Genomic DNA, 11,946 nt, shown 5'->3' with positions numbered 1-11,946 from the left:
TCCTGTAGTGTACTTAGCAAGATGCAAAAGCACATTCCAATACAATGCAGTACAATTCCTGATTTTATTGTGAAACATTGATAGATTTAAGACAGATTAAGAACTTCTGTATTACAGTAACAAAAAGAGCACCAGTTTTGAAGGAGGACACAGAATTGCAGTATTTAGTGGAATGGTCATTGTACACTCAACTCTGCTTTATACCCAGATAACCAAGTGGGTGATTCCCTTAAGGAAGAGACCTTTCCCTTCCAATCAAACAGGATTGCCTTTCAGGAGTTACATCCTACTGTGCTACATACTCAGCAGTGCTAATTTCATGCTTCTAATTTTGTTGAAAATAAAACTGAATCATAACAAATCCCTGATGCAAGATACTTTGAGCACCTGCAGGAAAATATCCATGTAAACAGCAATACATGTTACAGTACACTTTAAATAACAGACAAGACAAGTCCTATACTTTTCTGACAATATGTGGAACAGCTTTATGCTGCAGCTACTATACACAATCAGAATCATAATGCACACTCTCTTGATTTAGGATGCTCAGAATTAAGCCACATAATTTGGGAAGAAACTGTAAACATCATGCCTGCCTCACAACAGGTTGACAGTGTGTGATCTCTGCAAGAGCTGTTACAGCAGGATTAGAACCTACACTAACCAGTTACACACAATTGACAACTGTCACCGGCTGTGAAGAGAGGATAAATCACACTGGTACAGGAATCTCTGACCAGCATGGAGTGTGGAGATACTGTTTGTATCTGTTTTCAAGTATGTGAAGCCACCAACTGTCATAAGATCATCAAAACTAGTGTTTTGATCAGCTTATTGCTTTTACTTCATCTTTTCCTCACATTATAAAAGAGGGAAAGAAGATGAGAGTTAGGCACCAGGATGGAATCTCATTTCTTTCTCAGTCTAATATTTGCCAAAAGTGTGTATCACTTAGGCTAGTTCCTCAGAAGAGAGCTATAGTTTCTACAGACAACTTCTTATTCATGGAACAGCTGCCCCTAGATTCAACTTGATATTTTTCACTTTGAAGAGGAATAAAGGGAACACAGATTGAAGAGAATTTTAAAAACTGCTAAATTGCAAATCTCTTTCATCTTTTATACTTGTACATGATGTAAATAACGTAGCTATACATGACTTTTAAAGAGAATGCAGTCTCTCAATTCTGTCATGTTCAAAGGGGGTTATCTCCTGCTAAAGGTCAGGCGCAGGGACTAACTACATGGAAATGATGGAGTTGAATTGCCACAGAATTCAAGAACTACCACTGCTATTTGTTTTTTGTTTTTTTAAGGAATTCCAGTTCCTTACATTGGAATTTAAGGGGGAAAGAGATGGAGTAGTAGGGGAACCTTTTCCTAAGACAGCTCAGCTAGAATATTTAGGCCCTGTCCTGTGTGACACAAATTTTCCTCCCCAGTGTTGTGACTTGAGATGATGTCTTCACTCCATTCATCCTGAATATGGTCCACTCACTGAACAGACAGAGCTCTTTCGTCCCACCTAGAAGACAGCACTCACAGCTGCAGAACACAACTTTCTACACTTTTTAAGACAGTAAAAGGCAGGCTTAAAAAGCACAATTTCCTTAACTGTGCATGATTAAAAGCACCACTTCACACAAGGTAAGGGTACACTTCCCATTTTCCCCTCTCGATATAAAAGTATTATGAGATATCCAAATATTGACGCATCAGTAAAAAGTATACTGATGTTGTTACTACCACATATATACCATTTATGGAATAAAATTAACGCCCCAAAGAAATCTTCACAAATGAGAAAGCAATTTGTCAAAACCCGCAAGAAATGGTATACATTAAATATAAAACTCATATACAAAAAAGGGCTAACTTTTTTTAAAAAGTTTGGACAGTTCCTTAAAATTATCTAGTTCATTGATTTCAGCCAACCACACACCTACTTTGGACTATAATAAAATAACTAGGGAAGATAAAATACTATTAAAATGCTTCAGTTGGAGAACCGAGGTACCAATCTTGATCACTGCATTAAAACTGCAGCATGTGTGCATAGCCGAGAAGGAACAGCTCCTACACGCTACTTCCCTCCTCCTCCTGTGTCATACCAGCACTGAACTCTGGAATCTGGTCTGCAAAGGACTGTGTCATCCACTGTCCATTAGGAACTTCACCAAAGGACGACCCTTCACAGTACTGTGGATTGACTCCTGCTGAACAAACAAAAACCACACCGTTTTTAAAAGCATTTGACACCATGGGGTCTTTGTTCCCCAGTGATGGCTGCAGCCTGAATGCCCCAAGCACTTTACCAGCTCCATTTGAAGAGAAACTGCACTGTTCAGTGTCATATGGTGCACGGTCACAGTAAGCTCCTCCATATGCTGCTTCATAGCCTGGGTCATACTTCTCTTCTTTGACAGCCATCTTTTTAGCATCCTCTGCAGAAACAGAACACCTCAAGCATTAATACTTAGAACAAAAATGATCAAAGAGCACTTTTATCAGAAAACACTTGAAAAACAGCCACAAATTCGACAAGATAATCCCTGCTCCCCTTAGCTAATTTAGGCTGTACTAAAGAGAATGGAATCTGTAATTCCATACCACAGAGTTTAGAGAAGATGACACATCTCCCCCCTCCCATTAAATTTTTTCCTTCTTTCTGCTTAGGAAACTGCTAGCTGTATTTTACACTACATTACATTTTAATGGAATGTTAACTAAATAACAATACCTTGTGCAAGTTGCAAGTCAAATGTGTACTGCACCTCCTGCACATCTGTGTTGGGTGTGATGCCCTTTAGTTGATCCCTTAAGTCCTTCAGCTTTATGTAATAATGAACTTTATCTTGTGCCCGAGGAAACTGAGCACATCTTGCACTGGACGATGGCATAACGTAGCAGAGCTTGAGACAAAGAGCAAAAAAACGAGCATTACTAGTGCCTGAGCTATGAGTTAATAGTGCATTCAGAACGACTTAACTGTTAAGCTCACTGTTTTAACTGTTTGTACAAACTTCAACTAATGCCACAGGAGGTTGTGGAAGGGGCTAAAAGGAGTCTTTCATTTTTCTTGGCCAGCCATCTGTCTTGCCCTGAAGACAGGGGCTGATTACCAGCTGCTAAGTGTGGACAATTTTCACCAGCTATTTATGTGCTGCAGGAGAAGTGGTACCCATGTGTGTTACAAGAGAGCAGAGCACACTCCAGCGCTCCTTGAACAAGCAGAGCTCTGAGCCAGGGCATAGAGGAGTACGTGACAGCATGCAAAGAGCCCAAACCAGTGAGGGAGGCAGCACAGGTTAATTAGCCTGGCTTCTTGGCCAAGTGCATCTGCATCACGTATGCCAGGCTGTGAAATTGTAGTTAGTGTGGCTGGAGCCAACTTCAGTGCTTCTATCTCTGCCAACAGCCTTAAGTAAAGATACCAAGTTAGTTCAGGGAAAAAAAACCTGTATTCAATACTTCTATTACCATGCAGTATTTATGAACAAGTACCAGTAAAGGGGATTATCTATCTTTCTTACAAATACATCTACTGCAGAAGTCCTTAAGAGCTACTTAAGAAGCAAGCACTTTATCCAACAGTTCTTCAGGCTCTAATGACAACACTTCCACCTTTAGAGAAAGGCAGCTGAAACTTGCAGCACTAGTAATTGAGGATAGAAATAAAAAGAAAAACAATCCAAACTTTTGAAGTGACAAGGTAACGAAGCTTTAGAATGAGCTACCTTGGCAAGTAGTGTAATAGCCTTTGCTTTAACTTGTTTATAAGAACATGTTAAACAAACCAATTTCTAATGATACATAGCTGGTCTCTTGACATATTTTCCAGCACTAGATGTCTATGACTAATGCACTCTTCATCAAATTGTTTGTTTTATCTTAAGCACCCAATTTAACTACAAACTGCAGATCAGCTTAGGGAGATTCAGTCTGATGGAAGTGCTTGGGTATGCCCAGATCCAGCAATGCTGAAGGGTCACATGCAATGGCACAAGGATGGACTTGCTGTTCTTTCTCCCTCACTGTGGCACTGCATGGTCATGGTCAGTATCAAAATCCAGTAATACAAATATCCAGGGAATTGGACACGGGGGATCAGATGAAAGTTATCATAAAAGCAGGCATGTATTACTTATATTTTAGGTAGTCCTCAGAGAATGCACCAACCTACTAACCATAACACACCATTTCTCAAATGAAGTCTTCAAGTCTGAAGAAGCTGCATTAAAGACATGCCCAAAAATTGCACTACTCCCCTTTCTCTATTTAAGTAAAAGCCTTCCACACCTCCTGTACTTTGGTCAAACTGGTGTTATCCCAAGTGTATGCAAGGCCTGAGATTTCATTAAATAATCAAAATGGAGCACCCTGGTTTTGTTTCTGTCTCAATACTTACAGTTTCTGTATCTGGCACTTTGTGTGGCTGAAGCCCAAATTCCAAGTTCTTAACTTTAATTCCAAAAACTTCTTTACTAAAAATTTCATAAATACCTAAAATGAAAATATAGGGTAAGTGAAAAAAAAAAAAGCTACTGACAGAAAAAAATTCATTTAGAAGTTCTCACATTTTCCATTGAAAGCTGCTATACGAGGTTTATACTTTTGTAGCTTCTGCATCAGAATTCGCCCTCCTTCCCGAAACTCTTTGCTAAAAGACGAAGTACTCAAAATTATAATCACAACTAATAATTCATTAACCAACATGATATTCCCCCTTATTGCCCTACCTGGAGAGGTCTTTGCTTCCAGGTGTTGTCCTTTCAACCATGTTTGTAAATCCAATCCCATATTTATGTGGCAAGGTGTGGTCATCCATGTGGTTCAGCTGTTCATTACTTAGACCAGACATGAAGAGACACTTCCCTGGGAAGTAGGAAGACAGATATGCATTTGCCTTTTTCCAAGGAAAATAAAACAGAACCAAAAAAACTACTCAACTATTGGAGTACTGGAATGCTACAAGAACAATCTATTTTAACAAAGTATCAGTTAACCTGGGAAGACTAATGTCCTATCCAGAAAGGTTTAAAATAGCCAATATTACTTTACCTCCTCCAAGAGGGCAGAAAGGCCGTAGTGAACAGGAATTCCTCATCGTGAGCATGGAAACCAGTCTTTTATTCTGAAAGTTCTGTACAGAAAAGCTCTCTATTCTAAAAGCTCTTTGTGATTCACTTAAGCAGTGATCAATATGGATTTAGAGTGAAAGAATGTGGCCAATACAATGTGTCAGCTTTCTTTTACAATCTTGCCATTGCTTCTCCTTGCACTGGACCTCTCTGACAGAACCTGCTGAGGTCTTGAGTTCATATTTACCATATAAAAATCCCTCTCTGAATAAAAACATCCCAACCAACCAAAACCCAGGAGAAAAACAAAAACCAAGCTAGTTTAATTAAAATGCCACAAGTTCTAACAAAGTTCTGCAAATGCTAAAAGAAGAAAGGAAAACAAAAACATACAAAAATGGTTTCCAGGTCCCGGGTAATGATGTCCTTTGTAAGCTGCCATCAGGCCAGGGTTTATGCCAATCTACAAAGACATCAGTCCATTTTAACAATGACAACATGGCTTGCTAGTCAAGAATTTAATCAAGTTACAATAAGGGTGCGTATTCAATTCTCTCTAAGTTACTGTTAATAAACAAAACTGTGTTAATGACACCTTCTGTCATTATTTTTAAAAAACTGACAACTTTGCAGCAGTGTCTCGTTTAGATGTGCAATGTCAAAAGAGCAGCTCAGAGGGTGCAGAGCTTCCAGGAAATTAAGCACTGAGTTATGGTCTCTCATGACTCTGCATTAAATGTGAGCCTTAGTTTTCTCAGAAATTAGGACTAAGTTACTACAGCTTTAACAGAAAATGCAAAGCAGCTCCACACACAGGAAGCAGTTTATGTACTTTATCTTGCAAGATCTTGCCATATAAACAATATAGGTAAGTAAGCAGAAAGAATGTAAATCATATACAAGACTTTTCCACCTAATCTTGCAACTCTTGAGTTACTCACTATCACAATATCCAGATCAAAGGTCAAAATATCAGGCAAAGTCTTGGTCAGAAGTTCAGCTTCAGATACACCATTAAAACGGTCCACTTTTCTTTTGACTTTAAAAGTATCTGTGATCTTTTCTTGTTTGCCTTTTGACTTGGCTGGTTTTTCTTTTTTAGCAGCAGGCTTTTTGGGTTGCTTTGGCTCAGTTGCTTTGGCTTTTCTTTTCCTTCCTCCTTTTTTAACTTCTGAAACACACAACAATATTCTTTTTGTACATTTCCAATGTTGTAGTGTGAATATTCAAAAAGACTCAGTTAAACGTATGGACACAGAAAGAAATCAAAGAGGTAAATTTACCTTCCCAATTTATAAATTTAAACAACACACCTGAAGCTTCCTCATCTTCTGGCTCTTAAAAGTCTGGAGATTCAGGCAGCACAGGCACTGGCCATGACATGAGCACCCAGAGATTGCTCTCTCTCTCTCTGTGTTCACTAATAATACTGATCTGTAGTACAGTGTCACTTTCCGGCAGTTTGTAGTTGTTTAAATAAGCCACACTAAACTAAACAATTCTTAGTATATGTAACCAATTCCCTGCCTGTGATTACTACAACAAACTAAGCTACCATTCAAACAAAAATATTTCAAATAAACAGTATTACACTGTACCTCTCTTGCAGAAAGTAAAAAAAAAAAAAAAAAAGTATTTTGAAGCCAGAATTTTAAAAAACCCTTCTCTAACATATTAAAATCCATGACTTCAGCTAAAATGATGAATTTACCTACTGAAAAAAAAATCTGCTTTTCTTGGAACAAGATAATTGTGTGAGACTGAACAATGTGAATACATTCACACGGGTTTACTTCTTTTCTTTTTAATTGTTTGTTAAAACATGTTTCTTAAAGAACACAATTAATCAATACTTCTGCAGAGAGCATCAAGAAAATGAAATCCAACAGGTCCAAGAAAGCAGTTTAAGAGCAGTATTTTTTTCCCAATCAATCACCCACACTTCAGCTCACTACCACAGCCCAGTCAGCCTACCTTTTGGAGGCTCCTGAGCAATGTTTGGCTCTGGAATGCCCTCTAGAGTCGGCTGCTCAGTCATCATTTCCATGTTGGGCACTGCAGTCATCATCTGATGGAAGGGAAACGAGTAAAATGCTTGAGCTTGCTGAAGATATGCGTAGTATCTTAGAGAAGGAGAAAGAGAGAAATAATTTATCAACAATTTAGAAACCTACTGATGTATCAAACAGAATGTAAACATCAACCTTTATCAAGGCTGGCATGTACTGCACTTATATTCTCTGATGACTCTGTTAACAAGGCACTAAATTACCCACACCATCGAAGCAGTCTGGCTGCTTAGCTGGTATCAGTTAACCCCAACATTAACAGCACAGGTCTCTTGTGACTGCTACGATGTGGAATTAACATAGCATTTGTAAGGGAAGCGTAGAGCTTTTCTTTTTTTTTTTTTTTGGAAAAACACTGCAGCACAGATTTCCAAAGCAAACTGTCTATCAAACAGACCAACAATTTACAACACACGTTGAGCTAAAGCTCTCTGGACTTCCACAAGTTTCCCAAATTTTAGATTATTTTAATGTTGTGTCAGTTGCTTGATCATCTGATGGATGAATCATTCTGGGCTATAAAGCATTAAGAACACACATAGCATTTGTTACTATGCAGATTATTAAACAGCTTCAACAAATTGTGTGGCAGATGTTGCCCAGTTATCACACACTGGATCCCAACACAAATATGGCACTTATTCTACATGGAAGTGTTCACACACACAGAGATCCAGTCTCCCATACATAAAGACATTTTTCCATAGACAGCTCTCTCCCTCCACACATTTATTAGTCACATACAGCCCTCACACCCATTTCTGCTTTATACCGTCACTCCCTTCTACCTACGCAGCCACTTTCTTGTCCATAGATTCCACTGCCTTACGAATACATAGAAAGGATTGGTGAACACTAGATTTTCAGGAAATAATTTTATCGTCTCAGAATTACAATTAAAAGCAGGAAATAATTTTTAGATATACAGATACTTGTCCAAGAAGGCCAATGGCATCCTGTATTAGCAATAGTGTGGCCAGCAGGACCAGGGCAGGGATTGTCCCCCTGGCCTTGGCACTGCTGAGGCCACATCTTGAGTGCTGTGTTCAGTTTTGGGCCTCTCACTACAGGAAGGTGCTGGAGTGTGTCCAGAGAAGGGCAACGGAGCCGGGGAAAGGTCGAGTTGAGGGAGCTGGGGGTATTTGCCCTGGAGAAAAAGAAGCTCAGGAGTGACCTTACCACTCTCTACAACCACCTGAAGGGAGGGTGAAGCTAGGCTGGTCTCAAGCAACAAGTGACAGGACAAGGGGAAATGACCTCACATTGTGCCAGGGCAGGTTTAGATTGGATATTAGGACAAATTTCTTCATGGAAACGGCTGTTAACCATTGGAATAGGCTGCCCACGGAACTGTCTGAGGTATTTAAATACCCCAGAGGTATTTAAAAGCTGTTGTAGATATGTAAATTTATGGCCAGGGTTTAGTGGTGGGCTTGGCAGTGCTGGGTTAATGGCTGGATTCAATGATCTTAGAGGTCTTATCCAACCAAAATGATTCTGATTTTAAATTTCTCAAAAGAAGGGACCATTCGCTACTACACACTGTGGTTTTCAAGAAACTCACTGTAAATCAGTCTTAGGCAAGAAGAACCCAGAGTCTTGTGACCAAGACACTGATTTTTAACAAAATATCTATCCTGAATCAAGGAGAATAAATATGAACACAGGTCTGTCAGATTCCCAGGGAAGTTGCCTAACACATCTATGGAAGATTTTCAGAGTACAGGGAACACCCTAAACCCGCTCCTGAGAGAGCTCCATTTTATATAAAATACTTGTGCAGTTAATGAACCAAACAAAACTGATTTTCAGATTTGCATTGGGAAATACATGACAAACAGAGACATGCAGAATCCAGTTCACAATGTAATAAAAGCTTAATCATACAGAGCAGAAGAACAGAGTGAGTAAGAAAAATATGAAAGCATCTAACCTATGACCAGATGTCTTTTTGTAATACAGACCTTCTTATTTTATGTGTATATAAACTCTCCTTCTAGTAAAGGGAATAAAATTCCCTTTGAACAGAGAAAAAATTTGCACAAACAAGTACCACAAACAAGTCCTCTAGCCACTTGCTAGCGAGATGAAAGTGAGGTTTTACCCCCACCTCTAAGTTTCCCATATATTTTAGGTCAAATTTCTTCCGTGGGTTCAGAAATATATTTGTTTTGCTATTTATGTATATGTATTATAGAACATTTAAACAAATATTTTCAGTATCACGAGGAAAAGGTAGCGATTTGTTCCTCTCCCCCCCTTCAGTTCATGATTCCTCTCCCCCCCCCCGCCCCGCTTCAGTTCATGCTAAAAACAAAGGGGAAAAAAACCCAAAAAGGTAAAGAAAAAGATATGTTCACTGGAACAAAATCAGGTATTAAATTATTTTCAAATCCCCGTCGGGACAGAGACACGATCGCGCCCCACGCTGCCCGAGGCAGCCGCGCTCCCTCAGCCGCGGGCCCGGGAGCCTCAGAGCCCCGGGAGCGCCTCCCCTCCCTCTTTGTGCCCAGGGGAAGGGGAGGGAGGCGGCCGCCACAGCCCGGCCCCGGCTCCGCCGGCCGCGGGATGCGGGGAAGGAGCAGAAGGACCACGGGCGATCCCCACCGCGAGGCCCGAGCGCGGCTGCGGGCGGCCGCCGGTACCTGCCCAGCTCCGGGCCCTCCATGCCGGGCGCAGGCGCCGGGGCCGTCGCTGCCGCCGCAGATGTCGCCGCCGGCGCCCCCGCGCCCCCGCCGGCCTGCCGGGCGCCCCGCTCACGTGACCGCGCCGGCCAATGGGGGCGGAGGGCGGGGCCGCGGCCGCCCGGGGCGGGGGGCGTGAGGGGGCGTGAGGGGGCGGCCGAGCCCCCGGCCGGAGGCCCCGGCGCTGTGTCGCGACTCACCCCGCCTGGCGCGATACTCCCTGGCGAGGGCGGGCCTCGGCACCCGCTTCCCTCTTCCCTTCCCCCTCCCGGCGGCGGCGGCGGCGGGGATGACGCACGTCCGGCGCGGTCCGTGCACAGGGCCCGCCCCCGCAGCAATGCCCGCCGGCGTGCCCTGGCCCACCTACGTGCGGGGGCTGGCGGCCAGCATGCTGGCCATGTTCGCGGGGGCCGAGGTCGTGCACAGGTACTACAGGCCTGACCTTGTAAGTGCGCCGAGGGTCCCGGTTGGTGGTAGCGTGTGTGCGGGATGGAGGGTCTGCTGGAGAGGCTGTGCCTCGGAAAAGGCTCTGGCCTGGCGGTGGACAGAGATCAGCCTCTACAGAGGCGCTGGCCAGGCAGCCAGGACTTCACTGTGTCCGGTTTTGGGCTCCTTAGTACGAGAAGGACAAGGAGCGGGTTCAGTAGAGGGTCACAGAGATGATGAACGGTCTGGAGTGTCTCTTGGGAGAGAGGACTGAGAGGGGATCTCATTAATGCTTATAAATACCTCAGAGGTGGATGCCAAGAGGATGGTGCCAGACTTTTCGGTGGTGCCCAGCGATAGGATGAGAAGCAAAGGCCACAAACTAAAACACAAGAAGTTTCACCTCAACCTGAGGAAGAGCTTCTTCCCATTGAAGGTGGCAGAGCAGTGGAACAGGCTGCCCAGGGAGGTCGTGAAGTCTCCCTCTCTAAACACATTCCAAACTCACCTGAGCGCGTTCCTGTGTGACCTGCTCTAGGTGACCCTACTGTAGCTTTCTTTACAGGCAAGTAGACATATGTATTCAGAATGCTCAAATGATCTGTACCTCTAAAGTAGCACGAATTTTGAAGGAATGCAGTTCTTGAAATGCCATGGTATCTGGTACCTTTTTAAAATTTAATCTCCAGTTTCAGTGCTTAATTTCTAAATCAGGACAGTAGAAGCAGTGAAACTTTTTCTTCTGTCACCAAGAATATGTGTGGAGACTTCAACTGTGCCAGAACGTCTCTACCAAACTCACTTGAATGGCAAAAAGAAGCTTTGCTCCTTTAAAACAAACTGACTGTTCTTCATCTTGTTTTTTTTTCAAATTAAATTTTGCTACTTTAAAATAAGCCCAATTACAAAAAGGTAATAATTCTTAAGGTGTTTTGCATGTAGGAATTATATTCTGCTCAGAAAAGAGGGTGACAAAATCACAGTTTAGCTGTCATGCTCTTGCAGAGTAAGCTCATTTACTGTTTTGGGAGTTTAATTTTTCCTCTGTCACAACACTGACATCTTTCTCTGTTTGTAACAGAGCATACCTGAAATACCTCCTAAGCCTGGAGAACTGAAAACAGAACTATTGGGTCTAAAAGAAAGATCAAGCAAAGTTCAGACTTCGCAACAGTGACCAGAGTTTATTTTTGTTGTGAACACTAGAACTGATAAAATATTTATTCAACTGTTTAAGTTGCAGAAATATATATGTGAAATACTGTGCTCCTGTAATGCTTTTTTGCTTTCCTTTAAGCAGAGTTGCAGGCAGCATTAAAAATAAACATACAGTGGATGCTGTTGGTAAAAGTCTCATCAGTTGCGTGCCAAAATGCTTGTAAGTTCGTAAATCTTGACTGCATTGTAAGTATCCTTATAAGAATAAGGGTGACAAACCATGACAAAGATGTATCACTGACAGGAAATCTGCTTTGGCCCTCTGTAAGGCTGGAATCTTACAGCTTGTTCATCTTACTTAAAATGGGGCAAATACATACAGATTACACTGAAATCGTATTTGTTTGAGCTTCATTTGGGCATCTTAATTTGTCTACGGCTGCTTTTGATAGCTGTAAATATGCAAAACTCTGAAATAACAAGAGCAGGCTTACCTTTCAGTCCAGAAATAGAATCACCACAAAAC

At 41.9% G+C, this 11,946-nt stretch overlaps 2 protein-coding genes across 6 annotated transcripts; one reads left to right on the top strand and one right to left on the bottom strand.

Moving 5' to 3' along the window:
- Positions 1–45: 45 nt before the first annotated feature.
- Positions 46–10,115, bottom strand: TDG (thymine DNA glycosylase). Of its 5 annotated transcripts, none has more exons than XM_032106543.1 (10): positions 10,037–10,115; positions 7,058–7,206; positions 6,025–6,254; positions 5,477–5,546; positions 4,742–4,877; positions 4,580–4,662; positions 4,411–4,505; positions 2,743–2,914; positions 2,318–2,446; positions 46–2,218 (listed from the first exon to the last, which is right to left on the bottom strand). In XM_032106543.1, exons 2-10 carry the CDS (start codon positions 7,149–7,151, stop codon positions 2,079–2,081), a joined length of 1,149 nt encoding a protein of 382 aa, XP_031962434.1. In that variant the 5' UTR covers positions 7,152–7,206; positions 10,037–10,115; the 3' UTR covers positions 46–2,078. The 5 variants fall into 5 exon arrangements, with proteins under 5 accessions (XP_031962434.1, XP_031962437.1, XP_031962433.1 ...); XM_032106546.1 differs by having other exon boundaries at positions 7,058–7,151; positions 10,037–10,103; XM_032106542.1 differs by lacking the exon at positions 10,037–10,115 and adding an exon at positions 9,798–9,892 and having other exon boundaries at positions 46–2,215.
- On the top strand, positions 10,003–11,618 carry C4H12orf73 (chromosome 4 C12orf73 homolog). The gene is made up of 2 exons (XM_032106549.1): positions 10,003–10,281; positions 11,344–11,618. Exons 1-2 carry the CDS (start codon positions 10,126–10,128, stop codon positions 11,437–11,439), a joined length of 252 nt encoding a protein of 83 aa, XP_031962440.1. The 5' UTR covers positions 10,003–10,125; the 3' UTR covers positions 11,440–11,618.
- Positions 11,619–11,946: the final 328 nt, after the last annotated feature.

This window comes from Corvus moneduloides, chromosome 4 (genome assembly GCF_009650955.1).
Source record: "Corvus moneduloides isolate bCorMon1 chromosome 4, bCorMon1.pri, whole genome shotgun sequence".
Classification (NCBI taxonomy): Eukaryota; Metazoa; Chordata; class Aves; order Passeriformes; family Corvidae; genus Corvus; species Corvus moneduloides.
Note: the sequence above shows the minus strand (reverse complement) of the source record. Positions and strands in the feature narration are given on the sequence as shown.

What these genes read in the sequence shown, in the direction of transcription:
- C4H12orf73 (XM_032106549.1), top strand. Translation starts at nt 10,126, where the DNA reads ATGACGCACGTCCGGCGCGGTCCGTGCACAGGGCCCGCCCCCGCAGCA. An exon ending in GGTACTACAGGCCTGACCTT is followed by an intron (nt 10,282 to 11,343) that starts GTAAGTGCGCCG and finishes TGTTTGTAACAG; the next exon opens with AGCATACCTGAAATACCTCC.
- TDG (XM_032106541.1), bottom strand. Translation starts at nt 9,820, where the DNA reads ATGGAGGGCCCGGAGCTGGGCAG. An exon ending in GAGGGCCCGGAGCTGGGCAG is followed by an intron (nt 7,207 to 9,797) that starts GTACCGGCGGCC and finishes TCCTTCTCTAAG; the next exon opens with ATACTACGCATATCTTCAGC. An exon ending in TTGATCTGGATATTGTGATA is followed by an intron (nt 5,547 to 6,024) that starts GTGAGTAACTCA and finishes ATGTCTTTGTAG; the next exon opens with ATTGGCATAAACCCTGGCCT.